We start from the raw sequence: 24,706 nt of genomic DNA, 5'->3' as shown, positions 1-24,706 counted from the left end.
GTCTATTGACCTATTTTGGCTTTTTCCGCAATTTTTTTTTCATCCATTTCTTTTTGTTTGAATCTTAAAATATGAGTAGCTGCACCTTAAGTTATGCCGCACGGCCTCTAATCGTTAACAGTTATACATACATACATACTTGCCCACAAACTAACTCCGATTCCCTCCACAAAATCTGTTAAAACCAGATTTGCCCAAATCCATAAACCAGGCCAGCAACTTTCATTAAACTTAAGCGTTGGCAAATATAAGAGCTCTGTGTATAGCTTTGTTATACTTCAACAGGCTGGCTTGCGAAGGCCAGTCTGTCTGGTTGACTGGCTCATTGCATTGCATGTGCTTAGAGTGCTGCAAACTCTTATGGCCGCTCCGAAGTGAATTGCTGGCGTCTTGTCTCTCAGCGGCGCCATCAGGCAGTCAGCTGTTTTTAATTTTGTGAAAGGCATTTTTGGTATTTCAGAAATTTTTGGATTTTTTTACTATTTCTTGATTGCATATTTGGATTGTAAAACTCGTTTTTTTCTTTCTGTTATACGGCTAATAGTGGCGTGTGCAGTCAGCGCTCTTCGTACTGAGGCGGCTGGCTGGCTACTTACATAGGTATCTGCCTCGTTGATTGTTGATCGGCCACCCGTTTGTGTATGTGTTTATGTACATGCACGCATGCATACTGTATACATACTTACATAAAAATAAACATTTATGTTGTCATGCGCTTTCTGGTTCATGTGCTCGTTTTAGTTGAAGCGGAAATCACCTTGTGCCCAATACATGGCAGCAATGTGAGACGTACATACAAACATAAATGGGAAAATCTTTTGAGATTGGGATTTTTCAATAAAAATTTTTGTTTATTTTTTCAACATAGTAACACAACTTTTTCTATAAATTATTACTTGTCAACCTAATTGAAGTACATAATAACCTGTGTAACTAATATTTTTTAATTGCTACTTTATTTAAACCCATGGTGGAATTATACAAGGTGTTGTACGTAGTGACAGCTCATGTCGACAGCTCCCTTACAAAAGGTTGTAATATGGAAGCACGAGAGAAACGGGAAGAAAAAAAGCCCGCTTTGCGAAGTAGTTCGAAATTTGGTACTATTTTTCATATAAAATTTTGCATATAAATAGTTACAAACGGTATATTATGATAAGCTAAATTCGCGAAAGTAGTATATATAACGTAGTACTTATGCAATAAATGGTAGTTTAGTTTATTAAACACAATGTCCTATAATTATAGTCAAACTTCCAAAACCAAAAAATTAGTGGTGACCCCGAGTCGTTACATGACGGAATCGACAAAAGGGCGCATCGACGGATGGGGAGAATATTTCATCGAACAAAATGCCAACTAAAGATGTGGAGCTTGCATCGCAATGCAAGCTGCGACCGTTCTGAACTGAGATGCCAGACAAATGGTTTCTACAAATTGAGGCCACCTTTCAGTCGTACAAGACCACATCTTATGTCGGTAAATATAATCTGGTCCTCTCAGCAATTAGCAGCGATGCTTTAAAGGAAGCTGCGGATGTTTTAAAAACCTTACCAACTCAAGACCGATATATTAACCTCAAAAGTCAACTACTGTCACGTTTTACTGATTCAGCCGACCCACATAGGGTATTTGGCTGATTTAGGCATATTTTTATCGCTACAAACATCAAATATAGTTTTAGTTATCGAATAAAACATTCACTATAACTACCCTGTTACTAATAGAAAATTCAATCGTAGTGAAATCTTATTTATTGTCAATATTATTGTGGCTTATTAACATTTGTTTCCATATTGTTATTGAGCTTTGTAGCACTATTATGTTTTTAGGGAAAAGGGAAAAAGCAACAAAGTCTTAGCGGTAGAAGTTACCAAAAAAACAGTTATATCGTTGGAAAAGCAGGGCCAGTGGCAGTGAACCACAGACGGGATTGCAGCAGCAAAAATCACTGGGGAATAGATGCATAGTTAAATACGTAGTTCTTGTTTAAATCTTCCATCTAAACTTACCAAGAAAACAGTTATATCGTTGAAAAAGCAAGGCCAGTGGCAGTGAACCACAGACGGAATTGCAGCGGAAGGAAGCACCGACCAAAATAACTACAAATCTCTCTACTCTAAACCGATGTTTTTTTGCCGAATTAATGTTGAAATTTCTAATTTAATTTTCAGTTGCCAACGATAAGAATAGAGTAAATGTCAAAGAATTGTTCAGTGATTGCAAATCAGTTTTGGAATAGGGAATGAGGTAGTTTAGTACTTTTTTAAAGGCGATAAAATGTAGTTTTTTCAAGAGGGAAACACCGATATAGCTAAGGGAGCCAAGATGGCGGATTAGAGCGAGAACGCTGTCAATATCCAACACCTTGTATTATTCCACCATGATTTAAACCATAGAAACGAACGAACGTCATTATAAATGAAATGTGAAAAGTCCTTGTGGATACCAGATCTTTAAAAAAATTGTTGCACTCGAAATTTACAAATTTTCTCGATTTTAGCAAGTAAATTAGTTATGTAAACCGTTAGTTTTGCTATGTTTTATATCTTTTTTTTTATGGATTTCTTGTTTGATGGGAATGATCCAGCGGCACTATTATTATATTCACTTTAGTACTATGTACATATGTACATACGTACTGCATATGTATTATTAAAATAATTTCAAAGCTAAAATTGGCAAATGTTCAATTTTCTAGAAATTAGCATTTGAAAACACGCCGCTAAGTCGATGTACATATATCTGCTTACATTTTTGTGTTATGAAATTAGTTTAAGTATATAAATATAAATATCTACGTTTTCAACACCTATATCAATAATACCTTTGGTAATATAATAATGATAAAAACACCATAAGTATGTTTTGTCAAATTAAAAGTAGTACGTATTGTGGAATTGTAGCTATTAATGAGTAGCTGCAATTTAACGTTACTTCTAGGTTAGCTAATTTTAGACATACATACATAACAGCTGATAAGCTATGCGCTAACTAGTTATAGCGAGAGCGATAAACGCCCTACAGAATTACTATCGCCACCTGAAATGCAAAAAACGCAATAACATCGTCACTGCGATGGAAAAAGTCGTTACTAATAATTTTTTTTTTTTTTTTTTATAAAACGATGTGAGGAGTTGTAATTCGATGAAATCCGTCATATTAATCAAAAAGTGAATTTTGAATATTTCATTAGTTACGACTTTTTGCGTTTCAGCGACGATGCTTGTTACATGCATTTTAGGTGACGATATGCATATATGTATGTATTTATGTATATTTATACATATGGGGCATTTCACGCTAAATCGGACACATTTAGCTTTTGCATTTCCGATTTCTATTATACTTCTTTATGTTACGGTATCGCCGATTTTTTTTTTAGTTTTTTTCCAGCCGTTTTCGAGATATCGATTTTTGAAAAAAAAAAATCCTTATTTTTAAATGCCAATAACTTTGCGAAAAATGGTCCCATTTGGAATTTTTTCAAAACACTTGGTGTATAAAATCGGAGAAAAGTTCGAAAGCGTGTTTAAAATTTAAAAATTTTTAATATAAAATGTTGATTTACGAAAAACACTTACATATCTATCTACTGATCGGTTTACTTGAAAATTTGTTCGAAAAAACTTTCACTAGCTTTGCAACTTTTATGCCTAGTCCCATAATAAATAAAAATAAGCGGTTATAATCCATTCAATTATTAAGACATACCTATTACATATCACAGATGGCTAAAACTAATACTGGTGGACCTGAAGGAAAGGCCGGTTACTGATTGTCTGGTTAATACTAACTACAGGTTAAATATCGTTACTGACTCCCTGTTATACATATGTTGTGGAGTCGATCACGTCGATAATAATGTTTAACCTGCAGTTTGCATTTTGCCGATGGTGCGGTCTCCATTTCCAAGAGTACTTCAGAAAGCGTCAAATGTACTTCAGAAACTTCAATTTTCGTTTATTTACGTATCCAAAAGACTACACTTATCTCATTTTCGTATCCGATAAACTTTCGAAAAGGATGATGTTATTTGAAAGCAATAATTGTGTTTTTTGTTTTTTTTTTGAACCATGAAAAAGCATCTGTGGAGTGCAGAAGAAATAAAATTATAGTTTAAAAAACTAAAACCTCGCTATTATAATTTCCATTCATACTGACATCAGGTATGTAACTTGAGAATAGAAATCGCTGCACATTTTAAAAAAAATCTGAAAAAATAGGAAATGCAAAAGCTAAATGGTGTCCGATTCGGTGTGGAATGCCCCATATGTATTAATGTGCTTTACTTTTACTAAGGCACAATATAATTTTTTTCGGTAACGACTTTTTGAAGGCCAACAGGCTATTGAGCATTTCGAAATTGCACTGACCAGTTTAATTCAATCACTCACAGTTGAATACGAGCTCAAACGAATATACAGCAGCAAATAACTAGATAGAACCATCTTTTTGATTTATGAAGAGCACTTCCATTCTTTATAGAAATAATATGCTTGTGTTTTCGACATTGTCGAGTTACACTAGCCTAGGTAAACCCATCATTATCATTTACAGTTGTTTATTATTGGCTGTTTGTTTTGAATCGCCATCTTTATTAGTTTTTTTGCTGATAGTAAAAAGTTCAATCAGTGTTACGCCAAAATTCGTGCGGCACTTAATGAATTATTACTGCCTGTAAAATAACCATCAGCTGATCGTAAAAAAATACCTACGGCTGATCTTTGTGTCACAATCTTTTTCACACTTTTTTTTAATATTTTCAAAGTCCTGAAAGTTATTGTAACGCTTTAATATTTTTTGTGAAAAATTATCCATCGGACGAATTTCTGATATTTTTTCTTGTCCATATCTAACTTTTCTTCGTCTCCGTAAAATTCTTAGGTGTGTCGTCACAGTGATGAGTTAAAAAATGCAATTAAAATAATTGCAACTCAGAGCGCATTGACATGGTGTAATTTGACTCATTGAGACTGTTATTTGTTTTGTTTATTGTTTGTACAGTTGTCTACAAAATAATAGCAGTGCGATATTTTGACCAGTTTTGGCTATTTGTCTTTTGTTTATTTCATGTTTATTATTGTTATTTTTTCTTTTTATAAAAGTCTAGCTGGTAAAACAACAAACACCACTTTGTACAAAATTTATACAAATTCAGCAAATTTTCACCAAAATGTCGAATCTTTTTAAAATGAATCTTTAGAAAAAATCTTGTTACGCAGTTTTGTAGCTCATTTAATTCTAGTCCAATGAAGTGCAAGTTTCAACCTGCTAAAAAATTATCTTGATTTTGAGAATTCGTTTGGTTGAAGGTGTTTCACTTTTTTTTTTCATACGAAGTATGATCGATAATTTTCTTTTATATGGAGGAGGACACTGCCAGCGAAAAAATTGCCAAAAATCAACGGATTTTTTTTTTAGCAGATTGAAGATTTTTTCTAAAGTTTCTGATTAAAAAGTTGGAAATGTTGATGAACATTTGCTGAATTTTTGTACAAAAATTTAATTTCAGAATTTATTTGGTGTTTGTTGTATAGCCAGCTAGACTTTTATATAAAAAAAAATAAACATTAAATAAACAAAAAGTAAATAACCAAAACTGATCAAAATATCGCGCTCCTATTATTTTGTGAAACACTGTATGTATATACATACATATGTAAAATATATTGTACTTATTATTTATTGTTAGTATTTCTGTTCCAAAATTTTGGTGACTTTGCACAAATGAAACTCTGAGTGAATAATAAATATTTACAAGCAATGCAAATATCTTATTATACCTTCGTTGATAAATATCACATTGGTGCATTTTTGTCATTGGTGGAAATTGAACTGCGTCATAAATGGCTCACTTCACCCCTTGGGTTCCATTTTCCGGTTTCGTATGCAAACCCGCACTTTGCTTTTCTCCTTACTTGCTTCGCATACCTTTCATTGGCCGCTAGTATCCAATGTAGCATCCTATCAATCGCACATACATATGTATGTACACCAGTGATCGGACTTCTGCCACATTGTGGTAGATCTGACACTTTTTTGAGCATCTACCACATCTACCACACAAGGTCTGAAATCTACCACATATTCGAGTTTTTGAGTAGTTTTAGTTAATTTTAAGAGCAAAAATTGTCTAACACTAATCACTAACAACAGGCAAAATGTGAGGATAAAATAAAGTGTAAAATAGTACATTTTTTCAATATTCCATTTTTCGACAGGAAACGTGGTTTTATTGTGTTAAATTGCAAAATATATGATTTATAAAAAGAATTAATAGCGAAAATGGTAAAAAACGGCGATTTTTGTGAAAGTATTAGCCAATTTCAGTGCATCTAAAGTTTCTAAAGCGTTCTTTACTTTTACTTGAGAATTTTCAAAATCGGCAAATCCCAAGTAGCGGTTTCTGGAACGTGCCACATTTGTTCGCTGCATCGTGATGTGATAAAAAGGACAGCTGGCAGCACTCCGCAAGGTTGCAGAAATCTTTCGAAATATGCTCGAAAAAAAACTTGATATGGAAGGAACTGCTTTGCACTTTCAAGGAAAAAAATTGCTAAAACTCGACGCAATTTTCAGCAACTTCAATCTTGCACTTTATTATACTATAATAAATTTTTTTTAGATTCTAATTAAAATGTTTGCAATTTAGGCGAAACCTTGCAGAATATTTTTAATTTTTGTACAAAGTTTGATCCAAAACCTGACATCTACCACATTTTTTTGAAATCTACCACATTTTTTTTTCCAGATTCTACCACACAAAATTTTTTTTTTTTAAGTCCGATCACTGATGTACACGTCTATCTACCATAAGTTTCATATACACTCATGTGGGCGTTGGTGATTCATTCATAAAAATTCACCTAGCTTCCTCGCTTCTACTATTATTATTTTGTATACTTTTGAATACTATCGAGTATTCTACTCATTTGTGCGTCCTACCCAGTTTACAAACTTGCCTTTTTTTTGTTTTGTGATGTATGTGTGAATTTTTCTTTGTTGTAACTGTGTATATGATAAGATGATCTGACATGTTTTTCAAAAAAGCATATTTTTCGTGGGTGTGAAACGTTTTTTTGTTGCTATATGGGGTTGTTTAGAGTTCAATATAAAATCAGATTCCGTGTATCTTGTATGTAATATGCATTTTCATGACGTAATGCCTATGACATTTGCTATTGTCACTATTGAACTTGTTTCAACAGAACATGCTAAAGAAGAGCATACTTTCTAAAATTAAAATCAAATTCGCTAGTAAATAAGTTGCTTTTCGATAAATAACCAAAACTAGGACGCAATTAATGTTGAGGAAATTTTTCTTGAATGATATATCCAGGGAAGAAGAAGAGAATATTAAATTCCAGTCATATCTAATTAATCAACGTCCATCACGCTAGCTAACCCACTTTTCCAAATACCGTTAAAAGTTATTGAGAAATTATGCGATATTTTAATTTAGGCGCTCACCTAGTTTCCGAGAAACGTGATGTCGTCACTTTAGCTTACCCACCCACTAAAATTTCGTCGAACCCTGACAAACATTATAAAGCAATTAGATGCTCTTTAGGTCCTCCAGAATTGATTCATGTTCTTACAAGTCTTATGAGAAATCCGCAAGAATTTTTTAAGGGTCAGGAGCATGATGTCAAGCACCCAATTTCTCAATAATTTTTATTAGTATTTGGAAAAATGGGTCCGCTAGCAGGACAGACGTTCTTTATCACGGATTGGTGGGTTTGAAGATTTTGACTTAAATTGGGCCTCTTTCGCCCTTTTCCAATCCTATGCCCATCGTGAACAAACTAGCTCTTGGTCGGATAAAACCCGGTGGACCTGCCGTTGTAGAGACAAGCCATAAACGACATTCACTGAGAGACAATCACTACCTATACAAACTATTGCTCCGTAAATGCGGCCATCGGAGTTCTGACGTAAACAATGTATAAATACTTCAGCAGGCTTCGTTCCCACGACAGTCGGGTCTACGTAACCGGAACGACCCAGACTTATATCTGGCCAAGGACTGTCACTCCCTACTTATTCCGACTCGATCCCGACGTGGAAGGCACCAAACACGACACCAATCACCTCCTCATTTGCCTTCTCTGATTTATGCAGGTCTAGTAGTACCGTTACAAAAGAAACCAATGAACAAACTTTACCAAGCTGATCTCTAACCGGCGGTTTCATCAACTACGATGAATGATTTTTTTCCCTTTTGTTGGTTTTCATATTGAATTTTAATAAAAAGATTATTTTTCACTTACTTACAATTGTCTTCGTGAAACTGGCTATAAATCTTGCTTTATTATTCAATTTAAATTATACTGAACATAAAACAGCTGTAATTTTATTCAAAACGAAGAATCATTCGATCGCGAATGCCACGACTAGGGCCCATTTGACATACCAGTCATCACATCTGATCACAAAGCTTCTTTCGAATCGAATGCATTAAAACTACAGCTGTTTTTTTCTACAACCAAATTTATTTAAAAAAAAAATTGGTCGTATGAATAAAACTAAACAATTGCTTTTTCTTAAAAAAGGTCTGAAATTTTAAGAAAAAGCAATTGCTTAATTTTTATTCATACGGCCCAATGCCTCGTTATCGAAATTTAGCAGCGAGTTCCATTCGATCACGGATGCCGTGATTCCGGTCCAGATTTCGTTGAAGGGTTTCACCCTTTTTAGGACTAGTAGCATTTAGTTTAGTGAATATTTTACCTAGTGAATTATCATTAATTAAATTGTTTTTTATTGTTCTTTTCCGCCCACAGGCCGCAGCGGTGACTCCAACTCTGAGGATGAGTCATTTAACGATAATGCCAGCGTGTATTCTTTCGCTTCGGATAATGCACCCTCATCCGTAAACGACATGGATGAGATGTCATCAAATGAACGTTTCGAAGAGAAATTTATGCAAGCGCTCGAAAATGCCACTGAGAAGTCAGCACAGACACGCACTCAAGCTTTGCAGAATATCTGTGAAATTTTAATGCATCGTTATATGCCTGATTTCGTTGACGATCGTAAGGTAACGCTAATTGATTGCATTGAAAAGTCGATACGCCGTGGCAAGGGCGCCGAGCAGTCGAACGCCGCACGCCTCGCACCTTTGGTGGTGCTACAACTGGGCGGAGATGTTGAGATCTCTAAGGAATTGAATCAATGTTTGCTCACTACCGTACAGGATAAGGCTGTTTCGTTTGATGCACGCGCCAAGTGTTGCACTGCATTGGGACTGCTCAACTTCCTCGGTGGCGAAGATATTGGCGATCTCATTACTTTGATGCAATTTTTCGAAGGCATTTTTAGCGGCAGCTACTTGCGTGGCGATGAAAAATCACCGGTTTCGGTGAATGCCGAAGCTGGCGCACTGCATGCTGAAGCATTATCCGCTTGGGGTTTGCTTTTGACGCTCATACCATCGGGTGATTTCGTGTCACTCATGACCAATGGTCAGCCCATGTTGCCGTGAGTAAAACCGTTTCATTTCACAGTTACTACATTTATTTATTTCAAAAATATTTTCGTTTTTACAGTTCGGTAAAAAAATTGATGGGTTTATTGCAATCGCCACACTTGGATGTGCGCATAGCTGCTGGCGAAACGTTAGCACTGATACTCGAAAGTGGTCGTGCACATGATAAAGACTTTTTGGAAGAGTATTTGGGTGCTTTAATTGATGCTGTTAAACAGCTGGCTACTGACTCACATAAATATCGCGCTAAGCGTGATCGCAAGGCTCAACGCGCCACATTCCGTGATGTGCTGCATTATTTGGAGGTAAGTGAATGTTTTTATTTATTTCATGCAAAGCATTCAGTGTTGAAAGTATGAAGTACCTATCTACTAAAATTTACACAAGGAAGTGATGGTTTAGGAAATCGAATAACTGGGATACTGTGCACTTTATTGTTATTGCAAAATATAAGAAGAATTATAATATTATGTCCCCACCGGAGCTTAACTACGCAGTTATGGCTGTTGCGTTGGTTATCGGTTATCCCGATAACCCACTTGATTTAGCGTGGTTTCGCCATATTTATAAAACTGACAGCACTTAACCATTTCACAGAGATGGTTATTATACTATGTGCCCATGCAGCTTAACCCCGTAGTTATGGATGTTGAGTTGGTTATCTCGAAAACTCATTTGATTTAGCGTGGTTCCGGCATATTAAAATTACAGCACATAACCATTTCACTCGATGGTTAAAAAAAAAACCAACTCAAAACCTATGCTCAAAACCACGTCCAAAATCTGATACAACTCTGTGTTTTCCCGCCATCTGTGAGTCGTTAGCGTTAAAATAATTAGTTCGTTCGTTATTTTTCGTTATTTTGTAATATATATATGGAATCCATATTATGGATGAAGAACTTGGTGGATGCAGAACTTTTATTTAAGTTGTTAATAAATATATGTAGAAAGAAATTTATATAAAGTAGAATAGGTTTAGGTCTTATTGCTGTTGTTGTTGTAACGGCATACAAATTCCCCAGAGAGTTTCGGGGAGTGTTGCTGGAGTGACCCAATTAACGGCTTTCGTGATCAAATAAAATTCAATTCGAAATCCCTTTTTGAGTTTACGACATTCGGCAGGAATCAGTCAAAAATTGCATTGTAGAAAAAAAAACGTAATTTACCATGACACTCAGATGTATATTATAACTTAAACGCACTTATAAATATTTTATAATATATCTTTTATCGATTTCTGTATAGTAATATTATTGTTAATTCTTAATTACAAATGCTTGATGACGGAAAAATTATTACTATAAATTTATTTACGTTTAAAATTATTCCTTTTCTCAAGGCTAGATTATAATTTTACTTTTTAGCATGATTAGTATTGAAAGATTAAAATTAATTACTAGAATATATTTTGTGCCATAACAATTGCTCCGAGTAGTGTTAAAAATTTGATAGCAATTTACAAACATACTAGCGTGTAAAATTCAAATTCGCAAACGAATATATTATGCTCCGAGTACTTAACTACAATCTAAACTATTTTCACTGGCAACATTTGATACTAACAAAAATAACAAATTTAAATAAACTTTCCCAATCCGTAACCCCATCCGGCCTCATGATTCAATAATTCAAGGTTTGCTCACTAGCGACATTCGAATTTTGACACTTCCTTAACTCCCTTACAAAAGCTTTGCACACACTCACGAACGCACACACAATGCCTTCCTAAGGGACCTTTTATTATTGAATCATTATCCAGCCTATCGTACATTATTTATGCACGCATTCAGCAGCTGATGACGACAATGTTTCCCGTTAGTACCACATTTGCTATGATCATGTAAATTATTTTTTAGTATAACACAGCCATTACGGCTAATTGTTTCCATATACTCGGAGAAATTGTTGCGTGTAACGAAAGCTTTACTGCGCCAGTGTGAGTTGTTGCCACTATTGATGAATCGTGCACTGTCGGTGAAGGAGATCTTGAATGGTTTGTACGCATGCTCACATGGATCTGTAATGGTAGGATTGCGCGTTTGGTTATCTAATTCCTTCATGACATTAGCGCGGAACACATCGCAAGCGTCCTCCTTATGCAACAATTTTGTGGCATTGAGCTTAGCTGTATCGTCCTCCTCTTTGAGACTCTCATAGATACCCTCGGGATATTCATTCATGTCGCAATAATCAATTTGATATGTGGTGAAAAGTCGTTGGCGCTCCAGCCGCCTATTCAATTCATCTTTGGGCATCTGTTTCAGTCGATCATAGAGGTCTGGATACGCGGTGCGTAGGATCTGCAAAAAACGATTAGGTTGCGCTTTGAAGCAGTCAGTATCCGGATCTTTTGCAAGGTTATCAGCTTGATCGGGCGCGAGTTTTGTGGGTATGATGCGTGGGTCGATGAGGCGGCCCATTGGCGCGATACCCGTCCATTCGGCACCGCTTTCACATTTTCCCTGTGCTTCTTTTGGCACCTCAATTTTAGCTGTATCAATACATTGGCATTCCTCTTTCTCCTTTATCGCTTTATCTTGTTTCTTAACGAATTCATAACGCCTAGTGTGGGGAGGCACATAGTCGTGTTGGTAGGTGGTGACAAGCATTTTGCAAAATTTTTTTTAATGGTTTATCAACAACGCGTTCACCTTAAATTTTTGGACGAAAATTTTTGCAATTTTCTATAATTTATATTGTATTTAATAGAACAAGAAATTTTTGTTGGAAACCGGAGAGAAAATAAATTGTTTTTTATAACCTTTTTATGATTTTGATTAACATGAAAGCAAAAAAATATTGAATGACAAAAATCTCATTTTGCGACTCAGATTTTGTTTTTTTTTTTTCAAGAAATTGTATTTTGTGTGTGGTGAATAAGTGAAGAGAAAGCGTGGCATGTGTGGTTGGCTGTTTGTTTTTTATGAGCACTTAAAATAGTGCATTGGTTCGACACTGAGTGAACTGAGAAATTTTGTATGGCTAAGAAATTGGCATTTGATTGCTGTATATTTTGCACCATTGCTTCATCATTGCATGCGAGTTAAGGAGAGTATACATTTACATACATACTTTTACACATCCATCTACATAAGCGCATAGGTTTGGTTACTAAAAATCCTTAATTAAATTTCATGCAGGAGGATACATCACCTGAAATCAGCATTCGTTTTGGCACTGAGTGCCTTCTCTTGGATTCCTGGGCTATACATCATCAATACTCGGCGCTGTGCACCGTTATGGGTCCTGGCATGACATCGCAGTTGCAGGAGAATGATTTCATACGCGATATCTTTCAATTGGGTGCTAAACTCGTCGATGATGGGCACACCAAAATCAAGCAGTCAAAGTTGGAACGCGTAAGTGAATGCAATTTTTGAGAAGCTAGACTTTTGTTTTGCTAATTTTTACTTACTTTTTTATTACAGCATTTACTAAATGCGGCCGCCTTCAAGGCACGCACAATAACGCGTGGCAAAAATCGAGACAAGCGCTGTAGCTACAATTATTAAACAAATTTAGCTGCTAGTACGAAGATTAATTTTAATAACTTAAGACGAATATTTTGGAACTCGCATGCAGCTGCGTTAGGCGGTGGAGTGGTCTAGAAAGCAGGCGAATTCAAGCAAGGCGTGTGGTATAGAAGATGGCGCTAAAATGCTGAGGAATAAGTTGGTGTGACAAGCAGCAGCGGAGACCTTTACGCTCTAAAATGCAATAGTGTTGGCAGATAGCGGCAACGCAACGTATTTTAGGTGTAGAATTTAAAGCTTTTGCATGCCAGCAGAGCTGATTTCTCAGTTAGTGGATGCAGGCGCGCTTCCATACCGGCAATTTTTCAGTTGCCACGGTCGGCGAAGCTCTGTTGAAATTTTGTGTACTCTTCATTTGCGCTCATTTTTTCTTTCCATCTTTTCATGAATTTATTGCAACGAAATTCTGTACACAATATTTATGTAAATCTTAAAGTTAACTTAAATTTATGTAGCAATTTTATAATATGAAAACCAGAAAAAAACATTACATATATACCACAAACGAACAATATATGTATAAACGTAAAAGAAATGCTAGTTGAAATTTATTTAGCTTTTAAACATGTTAAAATACCTACAAGCTACACATGCAACTGCGGCAGGAACTCCAACGTTAATTTTTTTTTAAATTCCACATGTACATATTTATATTATCAATAACTTGATTTTACCTATTCTACTAGTAAACAATTCTGAAGTTTTATATATATTTTGCTTAACATATCTTTTGATTCAAATATTTTGTTCATGAATTAATTATAAACTGAACCATTTGAAATAAAAACTTTAATAAAATGTTAAGAAAACTCAATACATATATTTAATGTACTATTTATGTATGTATGTATTTTTTAAGCACAAGAAACAGCGCTTTGCTTAGACGACACGTATAAGCGTTTATTTTTATGATTATTACAAGTACCAGATACTTAACTGTAAGTTAGTAGAGTTTTAAGGTGAAAAAAGTTACAAAGTGGAACAAAAAAAAAAATGATGTTTGGCAAACACGCTTGAGGTGATATAATTTGTCAGCAGCTGTGCGTAGAGGAGACTGCTGTTGAAACTTAGTAGAAGATGTAATGCCAGAGAAAAAAAAATTATAGATTGATTTTTTATTTAGTTGCTTCTCTCATTGAAGTTTTTTATTTATGGCCTCAAATTGAAAAAATAATTTTTATAATACAAAGTTTTGCTCCTTCAAATAACCGGAAAAGAAATTGCAATAGGTTTGCTTTTTCTATAATTTATTTCTCCGCAATTTATTTATTTACGAAATGTTTTCTCTGTGAGGTTTAGTTCAAAATTGGTTAGTCATTTGTTAAAATAAATATTACATTAATTTGTATGCTTCGAAGAGCACAAACTGTTAACTGATTCGAAGCCAATTTCACCACGTTTTAATAGGCTTCTTTCACTTTAAGCTAGGGCTGCGACTATCCCTATATTTGAATGTCGGTTCGCAAATTCGTTTATACGCATAAAATATACATATCCGGTTAATATCCGTTCTCTTTTATAATCCGGATATGCGGTTAATATTTCGGAATTTTTAAGCAGATATGTATTTGAATATCCGGAAAATCCGGATAGAACTCCCAGCTCTACTTTAAGCAGCAAGGTGGGTATATGAATTTATAATCCAATGAAAATATAATCCAATAGTGACATTTATTGTCTCAATGCGAATTTTGTAGAGTTCTAATCGTGTTGAATTCCTTTAATTTATATTTGAACCTTTAATTTTTCATAGAACAGGTGTTGTTGGATGGTCTTACAAAGTTTTTGCCATTTAGGAAAATTGTTTATCATAAGTCTTTGTTTAGTAACACAGCCATAGCGAGAATTATCTTTGATTTCCGAATCAACCGAATAGTTATTTCTTTAAATTTGTTGACTTACTAATATTTCGAAGATATACATACTATATATGTAGGCATGCTATTTGATAAATAGAGAAACAAACATATGGGCTATAATTTATTGAGCCTAACGGCTATTTCAAATTTTCAATGTCTTCTAAATCAGTGCTAAAAGCAATGCATACAAATACGGTTATTTTATGAAAATATGAAGATTTAAATACAGTTTCTAGTCTTAATTTTCTTTTAATTGCCTTTTGAGACATGGGCACCCAAGGAGAAAGCATTATATACATGATTTCTTAAACCAAAAACTGCAAGGCTCGAGCCTCGGAAGATATTTAAGGTCTCATTCGAAAATTTCCATCCCAGGTTCAAGGCAATGCCCCAATTAGGTTTAGAAATTAGAATTATTTTGAGTTCATTTCTACAAATAATTGTCGCCCTGTTTTTTCCACAGCTATTATTTTTGTGTTATTTTATTTCGCATCATTTTATTATCCTTCGATAGCTGGCAGTTTAAAGTTAATGCTTCAAATTATCCAATGTAAAGTTGTAAATTTTTTAATTTATTAACAAAATGAGAAGGTATTAGACATAAGTCAATAAAAACTTAGCGTTTAAGATATATTGTTCAATTTGATGTGTTCGTCCTTTGCGACTATAATTCCACACATAGTGTAATAAAGTGAAGTTACCACGCTTCATAATCGCGCTCGCTGCTAACATAATATTTATTGTTTTAATTTCGATTATTCGTGTTTTAAAACGCGCTTTTTATTTGAATTGAAAATTATAAAACCAAAATATCGCAGTCTAGGGCAAAAAACAAGAAAATTACATTTTTTTTTTTTGGAATTACGGCTGTAAACTCAAATTAATACATTGTAGCAAACGATTATTGTTTTTTGTTTATTTCACATGCGTTTTCGTGTAAAGTAATATTAAAGTAATAAGAATATGCGCTTATCTTTTTTTATAAAAAAACATTTTTATTATCGCGTGTTAAAAATGCTGAAAGGCGACACATAGAATTGATTAGTTTTTTTTGTATTATCCACTTACTACAATACCATATAAATATATTATATACATACATATATAATAAATCAATTAATAGCCGATACAATTTTTTAATTTACCTATTTGTATATACATACATACTTAGTAAATACATACGTACATATTAAAGAGAAAAAATCGCGATAGGCACCCAAAAAAATACCTATAATAAACTAAACCAACTGTGTAGATTGAAATAAATATACTTAATTTAAGTGAAATAAAAGAAAAAAAATACAAAAAAAAAACGGGATAAGAAAAACCGCAAAAATTTTGTGTTTTAATTTTTATATGCTTTGGCATACATAGTTGTGGCTTATGACTTTTAACTGAATTATACGAATAACACCGTGCGACAAAAACAAAAAGAATTCAAAACACACGAAAAAATCTATATAATCACGCAACTATGTGCCAAATATAGTAAAACTGCGTTTTTAGTTTCTCACTCTGGCGTCAGGATTTTTGGCTTTGAAAATTTTAAAGATATGATTTTTTTTTTTGGGTTTTGGATTATTGGCCAGTTCCTAAGAGTTAGGACCGCATACTCCAGGTCGTTCCTCCGTGTATGTTATCTCCTGACTGGTGTGGTTGAAAGTCAGTACGTATTACGAATTGAACGAAGGTGACGGTTGGGACACGTTAGACGGCTTGTTGAAACGATTACACTGGGCGTGCCGAAATCGCTTGAACAGTTTGTAGTTTAGGGGCGGCTTTTGTTAACATTGTATATGGCGGCTTGACGCGCCAACGAGCGGATTGAAAAGGTTTGAGCGAGGTGGAGACGGTATAAATAATAGATACATGGAAACGAATGTACTAGTTACAACACCAGTACTATACATATACATATGTGGTTTTAAACAAAAGATACATTAAACATAAAAGTTAAAAGACGATATTGGCTTTTTGTAAAAAGTTAACCAGTTGAGTTATCTTGGCTAGATTTTTGTCACGAACCGTCGAGTGCCGCCTGCAGTGGAAGGTCTGATGGACGTATCCATCAGCTTGACCACACAAAAACCGGCATACCATTCATTATACAGAGCTTCTTTTATCTGCTTGATAGCTTCGTCGGTTGTATATAAGTAGTCTTTACAACTGCTATTGTCAATTGCCTTTTTGGCAATGCTGTCTACCCTTTCATTCCCCGGAATACCTTTGTGACTGGGTATCCATACAATGTGGATACTGTCGAAAGCAGCTAGGTGGACTTTTCGTAGGATTCTACTAGCGATGCTATTGAGTGAGTTAGGGTTTTTAAGGGTTTGGCACGACACACGGCTGTCAGTAAAAATTACTAATTTGCGGTAGTTATTATTGGAGGCGATATTAATTGCCTCTTCAATGGCCAAGAGTTCCCCAAAGGCTGTGGACGACTTAAAGGGTAGGTGGAATGAAGTTTCAGTGTCACAGTTGTAATTATATATGCCACAACCAGTCCTACTGTCAGAGAGCGATGCATCGGTGAACATGATGTTAAACCTCCTCTCCTTGTAATTGTTGAGCATCCTAGAGAAGTGATCATTGGCACATTCAGCAGTCATTGTGGCCTTGAGGCCAGGGAAAGCGCTGTCGATTATTTCACAGTTGGTGGAGGTGGGGTGATCCCCCACAGGTTCGAGCCGATCGAAAATTTGCCTGAATTTGTTATATGTGAAGGAGTAACTGGAGTTCACAGGGGGGCTGGATCTAACCGAAGCAACTATGGGGTCATTAACCGCAAACATTTTAGCCAGTTCTTTCGCTGCAAGCCATATTGACCTCTCTGCAGGAGGCAGTTCATTGGCCAGTGCATACATGGTGGGAATAGGGGTAGAGGGCGTTAAACCCAAGCATCTTCTGAGAAATTTGTTTTGTAGAGTGAATATTTTTTTGGAGGCAGATTTGGCACCATTAGCAGCAGTGGTGTATCCATACTCAATTTTAGACCTGACCAGACTTTTGTATATGTTCATGGCTTTCTGAGGATGTAGGCCAGATTTGACATTTGTTAGGTATTTGAAAAACTTGATATTGTTGGACGTTGCCTCTATGGTGGTTTGGTAGTGACTACTCATGGTCAGAGAGCTGTTTACTACTCTACCCAGTGCTTTAATTTCATTAACTTGTAGCAATCTAGTCTGGCCGATAGTGACATTAATTTCCTTTTTTGGTCCTCTGCTAACATGCATAACTTTAGTTTTGCTTGGGTTAAAACTTAGTTGTAGTTGGCTGCAGATTTCAATGAAGTTATCTAGTTTTGCCTGGAGGTTGCTGTTAGCCTCGGGAAAACTATTGCCAGATGATACAAAGAAAAAGTCGTCAGCGAACTGGTATATTTGCATATTAGAGTCAGATAGATTGTGTAGCCGTTTCGTATAAATATTAAAGAGGATTGGTGATAGTACACTTCCTTGCGGTAGCCCATTACTAATTTCGACCGTACTGTTTCCTAGTTTTAAAGTCCTGCTAGCCAAAAAATTTATTATCCAGTCAATATAGAGTTTCTCTACTTTCAGGTCTACAAATATTTGTTGAAGGGTATGAATGTTGACGCAATTATACGCGTTTGATACATCTGTGGAGCACAAAATTACCTGCTTTCTGTTGCCTCTGAGAACCCCAATTTGGTGTAGCATGTGATTAATGCACATCGCTGTCGATTTGTTCTTCCTGTACGCAAAGGTGTTATTTGGTAGGATGCAGTTTGACTCCACAAATTCGTATAGTCTTTCTTTAGTAACACTATTTACTATTTTTAACATAACTGAAATGAGCGATATGAGTCTGAAATTCTCTTTCCGGAAGAATCTATACGCTTTGTCAACTTCCTTATTCCACCAGGGTTTGGGGGTTCGATTTCCACTTGTTACGTAAGTGGCTCTTTTGATCTCTTCTTGTACTTTGCTTTCAAAGTCATGTATGTTGGATTCACATACCAATTCTTTAAGGGATTCACATAACTTTTTCTTTGCTAAAAATTTAGTAACATTTTTGCTTAATTCCTTGATTTCAATGGAGATGGGAAAGTGATGACTACCCCCAATCCTGGTGGAATCAACACTCCAGTCACATGACAAGCCACAATTGCTAAAAGCCAGATCAAGCACTGAGCCATTTTCCGACCGAATATCCGTTTTGAACGTATGGTCCCCACTATTTAAGCATCGCAAAGATGATTGCTGAATGTGTCTGATGAGGTGCCTGCCTCTGCTTGAGTCAACTCTATCGCCCCACCGGGTTGCTCTGGCATTAAAGTCACCTACTAAGAATATATTTCTATGTGCCTCTAAAAAATTTAAAATCCTGGTTATTTCATTATTGAAATCATTTATATTAATTCTGGGTGGAAAATATATATTGCAAATTGTAATGTTTGGGTTAAGGTTTTTGGTTTGGATCATCAAAACATCATACTCGGAGTTGTAAGCAAGTTTTTTAAATTTAACGTCATGCTTGATGGCATCGCTACGACATTTTTTGATTAAACTATAGTTTACAATTTTTCTATGATGGGTGGTGTTGGACAAAAAGGTTTCGTTAAAGCATGCTAAGTCAAAATTGTATTTGTTTAGGTAGTACCAAGGTACATTGAACATTGATTTGATTTATTTTCAAATTATTTGGTCTCGAAAATGTCAAATATTTTTAATTTTTTCTCACAAAAATTCTGAATTGTTAAAATCCATTTGCATGTGAAACCTTTTTCCATACAAAACAAGCGATTGAATAGCAGCTTTTGGAACGTTCGCCCAACTCAGCAGCACAACCGCTGATTACTGGCCCTTGTAAAGGATGGATCAATGCTTCGAGAAGCAAACAAATTTACTAGGAAAGAAAGTTGCATCAATTTTTATTTTTTCCAATTTCAATTTTTTATTTTTTATAATTTTTGTATTTCACATGGCACGCTTTGATTTAGAAGAAAAAATTCAGAACAGTTTTTGACACTTTCGATACCAGAAGCAACAACAAAATACACGCAAATGTTGTTTTTGCTCTACTGATACTACCTGTTTAATGTGCCTTGGGTAGTACTCAATAGTGTCAAGGTTTGCTTTTAATGATTGGCAATTACATTGCAGGATCTTCATTGCTAGTGAAGGAGTTTGAAATTTCTATCTCATCCCTTTGATTTGAAATACGTTCAAATTTGTTTTTTACTGATTGGATGTCGTTAAAGGTTTGCGTGTCACTATTTTCGATAGACATTTTTTGGGTGATTTTGATCACTTCGGCCATTAGCCGCTCAATTTCTGTCACTATACCTTTTTGGTATTCCGGGGAATTGTACACCGGATTTATCAGCGCAGGGGGTCTACGGGGTGCTCTGCTAAGGGGTTTGGTTTCTTTGGGAGTTTGTTTTTTGGTCACATAGCTATATGATTTCTTGGTAAAATTTTTGTTTATATGCATCAACCACCTCACTTGGGTTACTGTTAAGATGAGGAAAGCTGGTCTCATCAGAATCTAATATGTGAAAGCGATTGCTCGTCTTGGGGTAATATTGATCCAAGACCTCTTTACGGGACATTTTTTTGACTGTTTTAATTCGATTTATCATTTGTTCTTTCTCCCATTGGGGGCAGATATTTTTGTCTTTGGCAGTATGCCCAGTTTTACCGCACAATATGCATGATTTGTCTCTACAGTCTGCGTCCTTACACTCTGGGTTGCCGCACTTCAAACATCTAGCCTTACTTTTGCACGAGAGTTTGGTGTGCCCTAGCCTTCCGCAGTTGTCGCACTGCCTCAGGGATGGTACGAAGTATTCAACAGTCAGTTTGGTGTAGTTGTAAACAATGGTCTTTGGGATTTCATTACCTTCAAACCCAATTTTTAAAGTAGTAGTGGGGACATAAGTGCTATTAGCTTCATCTTTGGGCGTGAAGCGCCTAACTGATGCTATTGGAATATTACTAATTGCTTCCTTGGCAATCTCCTGCTCACTAAAACACGTGGGTACACCTCTGATGACCCCGTAGCACTCGAGTGCTGTCCGAGGAACGAACGCCCTTAAACCACGCTTCACAATACGTGTATCAAATAAAAAGGTGTTTGCAGAGTACGTGCTTGTAAAAGTCACCTTGTAGAGTGACCTGCCAACCGCATGGATGAGATCCATATCCTTAAATCTCAAGTCTTTGATTTGGCTGAAAAGCTCTAGACCTGTCGTCAATTTATTATTGTTCATAACTGTACTGGCCGAAGAGTCAACCAGCACAAAAATTTCACCGCGAAAATGCTGTGGGTAGGAGACTAAACCACCATCTTGCTTATTATCGCGCTCTTTTGTCATATTAGCACTAACTGTATTTGATACCACTGAACCTTCACTGCCTACTGACCCCAACCTCAAATCACAGTCCACTGTCGTATCAATATTATTTGCATTATTATCTGCTAAGGAGTCCTCACAGATTCTTACAAGACCATCCTTGGACAGCTCGTAAAAGCCAGTGACATCCTCGCTTTCAGTTATTTTAGCTTTTTTGGATGTGCCACTAGTGGCATTTTTCACAAAAGACGCCACCGACTTTCGTGTCGGTGACGCCATTTTGCTAGAGTGTGCCTTAAACGGCAGCTTCTTTTTCTTTTTTGCCGGCAACCTGAGGCAATCTTTTTTCCCTCAATCCAAGAAAAATATGACAATAAAAAATTTAGCCAGGACCACTCATCTGAGTTTGTTAACACTAATTATAATTTTCGCGATGACCGAGTTAATTTAAGTATAGAAGTAAAGTTTATAAATTAGCGCGGCCCACACAAAAAGCCTTTGTCAAAAAACACTAGAAAATTCTCACAAGCACAAAAAGTGGGATAACTGCGAACTATAAGCGAACAGACGCGACCATACCACACCCGCTCGTGACCAAAATCCGAATGTAAAGATATGATTGATTCAAAAAATTATGTATTTGAAAAATCAGTGCTATGTAGAATAACTATGTGGGCACCAAATGAGAGAAAATTGTGTGGAATTAAAAAACAATCAAGTTTTTTGGTTTTCAAGGACGAATAGGCATTGAAAATGCGATTTGCAGGACGAAATTAGATGATGAGGTGGTGCGCATATTAGTCCTCAAACAATAATTTTTTCAAAAAAAAAAAATATTGCAAATTTTCAAGGATATTTAAGTACAAAATTTGTAAAGGACATTTTCCATACCCATTCGTCCTTATGCACTAAAATATTCTGTTATAATTTTACAGAATTTTTTCTTTTATATGATACCCTTATTATTTATCCTACATTGCACCAAATTTTATAAATAATTTTTTGAAATAATTAAATTTTTTTAATTTCAAAGTCCTTAAAAAAAATCCTGACGTCAGAGAGGAAAACTAAGTACGCAGTTTTACTATAATTTACCCATAGTTTCGCGAATATATTAGTTTTTTGTGTGTGTAAAATTTACTGTCTCACGGTGTAATATCTACTCTATATAGATTGGTGCTTGCACAATATGTGAGTGGCCAAGTCTGGCCGAGCTTTTCCTCCGATTTGTGGCGTGCGTCTTGATGTTGTTACACAAATGATTGGACGTACAGTTTTATGCCCACTTCGAATGGCGTCCGTATCTTTATTGGAAGCTGTTTTTGATGGCAGAAATATACTCGGTGACTAAAACCGGGAAACCGATCAACAAAGTAGTCTCATCGGCCGATAACTCTCCTTTCCCCGGTTGTGAAGACACTAGAGGCCTTGCTATACCCTCACTATACGAACCACCTCATCAGATGGCTTCCGTAAAGTGCACAGCACAACAACAGCACTTAACGCTCAGATAACTCGTGGCCTTAAGCGTAACCACCCCTTGGGGAAGAACAATCCTAGTAGCCTTGAATCTGTCCAAGGCGTTTGACACCAGGGGACTCAAACGGTGATCGGCGAATTATCTGAGTGGTCGCCACACGTCGGTAATTTTCAAACAAGCAAACCAAGAAAAATTAATGGAGGGTCCCACAATGTTGTGTCCTTTCTCAGGTTCTGTCTGGAGTCTGTATTTTCTCTTATGCTGATGACCGGCAATGGAATTGATGACCTCTGCTCGAAAGTAAACGGTTACCTTTCCGAACTTTTTCTCTCTTCTTCACTGCAAGCAGTCTATCGCTTTCCCCTACGAAACTTTCGGCAATCCGTTTTACTACCTGGACGAAGGAGGACAGACTACAGCTGGGAATTCACGTCGATGGCAAATCAATTCCTATGGTAAATAACCCAAAAAATACCCGGACTTACCTTCGATAGTCTGCTCGTTCTCAGCGCATACAACCGCGATTGTCAATAAAGGTCATAAAGCCGCTAGCCGGCGAAAAATACAAAGAAACGTTGGCAACATATAAGCGAATTGGCCGGCTGGTTCTAAACTATGCAGTGTTCCTGACGTCGCCGGAGACTAACAGGACGCAGTGGATGAACGAACAGATCTGCCAAAACACGGTACTGCGGACCGCCACGGGATGCCTTCTGATGTCGCCAGAGCACCACCTGCATGACGAACACCAAATGCTCTCCGTCAAAAAGCTCAACACCATGCTATGTAAGCAGTTCCTAGCAGGGTGCCACAGATGCGGCCACCCAAATAGACACCTGCTGGCTGCAGAGCCTCGCCTGGGCACGTCAGAAAGCATCTATACGAGCTTGCGGCCCATAAAACAACCTTTTCACCCGACAGTGTACCGACAGGCAATAAACGGCATTCGCAGGTTTCGACTTATACAACTCCCGATCTGTGAATGTTGTTTTGGGAACACAGCCTCCTGACTCAAAGTTTTTGGACAGTTTCGAAGAACTTTTAGTAAGACCGGGGTCAAAGCCATAGTCAAAGCCATGGTTTCTATGTTAAACAGGCTACAAAGGAGTGTGTGTATATGTATTACGGACGCCATGAGTACAACGCAAGTTCCGGTGATCTCTAACAAACTGCTTGCAAGTGGCTATTGCTATGTATATCTACCGTGTCCTTTCCCGGAAGGTTTTGGGTGGGCGTATCTTTCCTTGTCAGTTCGCCAGCTTTGCAATCGCCATCAATATTCCCGGGTACCCCGGCAACCATATGTGTAGAATTCTATGTAAATATGTATGTTCTCGTTCAAAAAGCTACGGAGTTCAGTGGTGGACTTCCTTTTGTCTATTCGTGAGTCTAAAGCCTTCAGGACTGCCTTCAAGCGTTGAATTTTTGCGATATTTTCGGTCACTTGTTGACATGTGTATGTATGTATGTTGACCATAACTGGACAAATGTTGATTTTAAAGTGCTCCAAAGTTTAAGGTTTATTCACATAATGACGGTCATCCGAGTGGCCTCATAAAGAAGTCCAATGGTGCCAATGCGGATGTTCTTAGTGGCCGAATGGGAAATTATGCTCCTGCTAATCCTCTGTTGGAGGAGCAATGGTCAATGAACACAGTCAGGACAAGAGGATCAATCCATGTCTATACGGACGAATCAAAGCTCGAAAAAAGAGTTGGTGATGGGATGTATTACGAACAGTTAGGCATATCGTTCAGTTTCCGCCTCACTGCAGTATTTTTCAGGCGGAACTGATGACTATCTCAGAGGCCGCAGTGTGATACGATTCCTAGTCATGATGTCTACATCTTCACTGACAGCCAGGCGGCAATTAAATATCTGGGAAATATTTATGTCGCTGACTTCAAAAATAGTTGCTCAATGCCGCCGACCTCTCAACGGGATGGCTGAGACATTCCGCACACTCGTCATTCTGGAAAACTGCAAGGCGTCATGGAACGACATTGCCTGATACAG

At 36.5% G+C, this 24,706-nt stretch overlaps 3 protein-coding genes and 1 long non-coding RNA gene across 5 annotated transcripts in view; 1 reads left to right on the top strand and 3 right to left on the bottom strand.

Annotated features, from left to right (window-relative positions):
• The window catches only part of LOC118735577 (interferon-related developmental regulator 2), a 28,737-nt gene extending 14,641 nt beyond the window's left edge, over positions 1–14,096 (top strand). For both annotated transcript variants that reach the window (XM_036465394.1, XM_036465396.1), the window contains exons 3-6: positions 8,787–9,483; positions 9,552–9,795; positions 12,634–12,852; positions 12,922–14,096. In XM_036465394.1, coding sequence (XP_036321287.1) covers positions 8,787–9,483; positions 9,552–9,795; positions 12,634–12,852; positions 12,922–13,005 — 1,244 coding nt within the window. In that variant the 3' untranslated portion in view covers positions 13,006–14,096. The remainder of the gene's footprint in view (positions 1–8,786; positions 9,484–9,551; positions 9,796–12,633; positions 12,853–12,921) is intronic.
• LOC118735579 lies at positions 1,494–2,380 on the bottom strand. The gene is made up of 2 exons (XR_004992614.1): positions 2,013–2,380; positions 1,494–1,951 (listed from the first exon to the last, which is right to left on the bottom strand). It is a non-coding gene; the product is annotated as an uncharacterized LOC118735579 (long non-coding RNA).
• On the bottom strand, positions 11,254–12,102 carry LOC118735578. Its single transcript, XM_036465397.1, has one exon. The coding sequence runs from the start codon at positions 12,100–12,102 to the stop codon at positions 11,254–11,256; it is 849 nt and encodes a 282-aa protein (XP_036321290.1).
• A 2,795-nt stretch (positions 14,097–16,891) lies between the features above and the next one.
• Positions 16,892–17,680, bottom strand: LOC118736388. The gene has a single exon (XM_036466483.1). The coding sequence runs from the start codon at positions 17,678–17,680 to the stop codon at positions 16,892–16,894; it is 789 nt and encodes a 262-aa protein (XP_036322376.1).
• Between the last annotated feature and the right edge of the window lie 7,026 nt (positions 17,681–24,706).

This window comes from Rhagoletis pomonella, unplaced genomic scaffold (assembly GCF_013731165.1).
Source record: "Rhagoletis pomonella isolate Grant_MI unplaced genomic scaffold, Rhpom_1.0 Rhpom_scaffold_00003, whole genome shotgun sequence".
NCBI lineage: Eukaryota > Metazoa > Arthropoda > Insecta > Diptera > Tephritidae > Rhagoletis > Rhagoletis pomonella.
The sequence above is the reverse complement of the archived record's forward strand: the minus strand, read 5'-3'. Positions and strand labels throughout refer to the sequence as shown.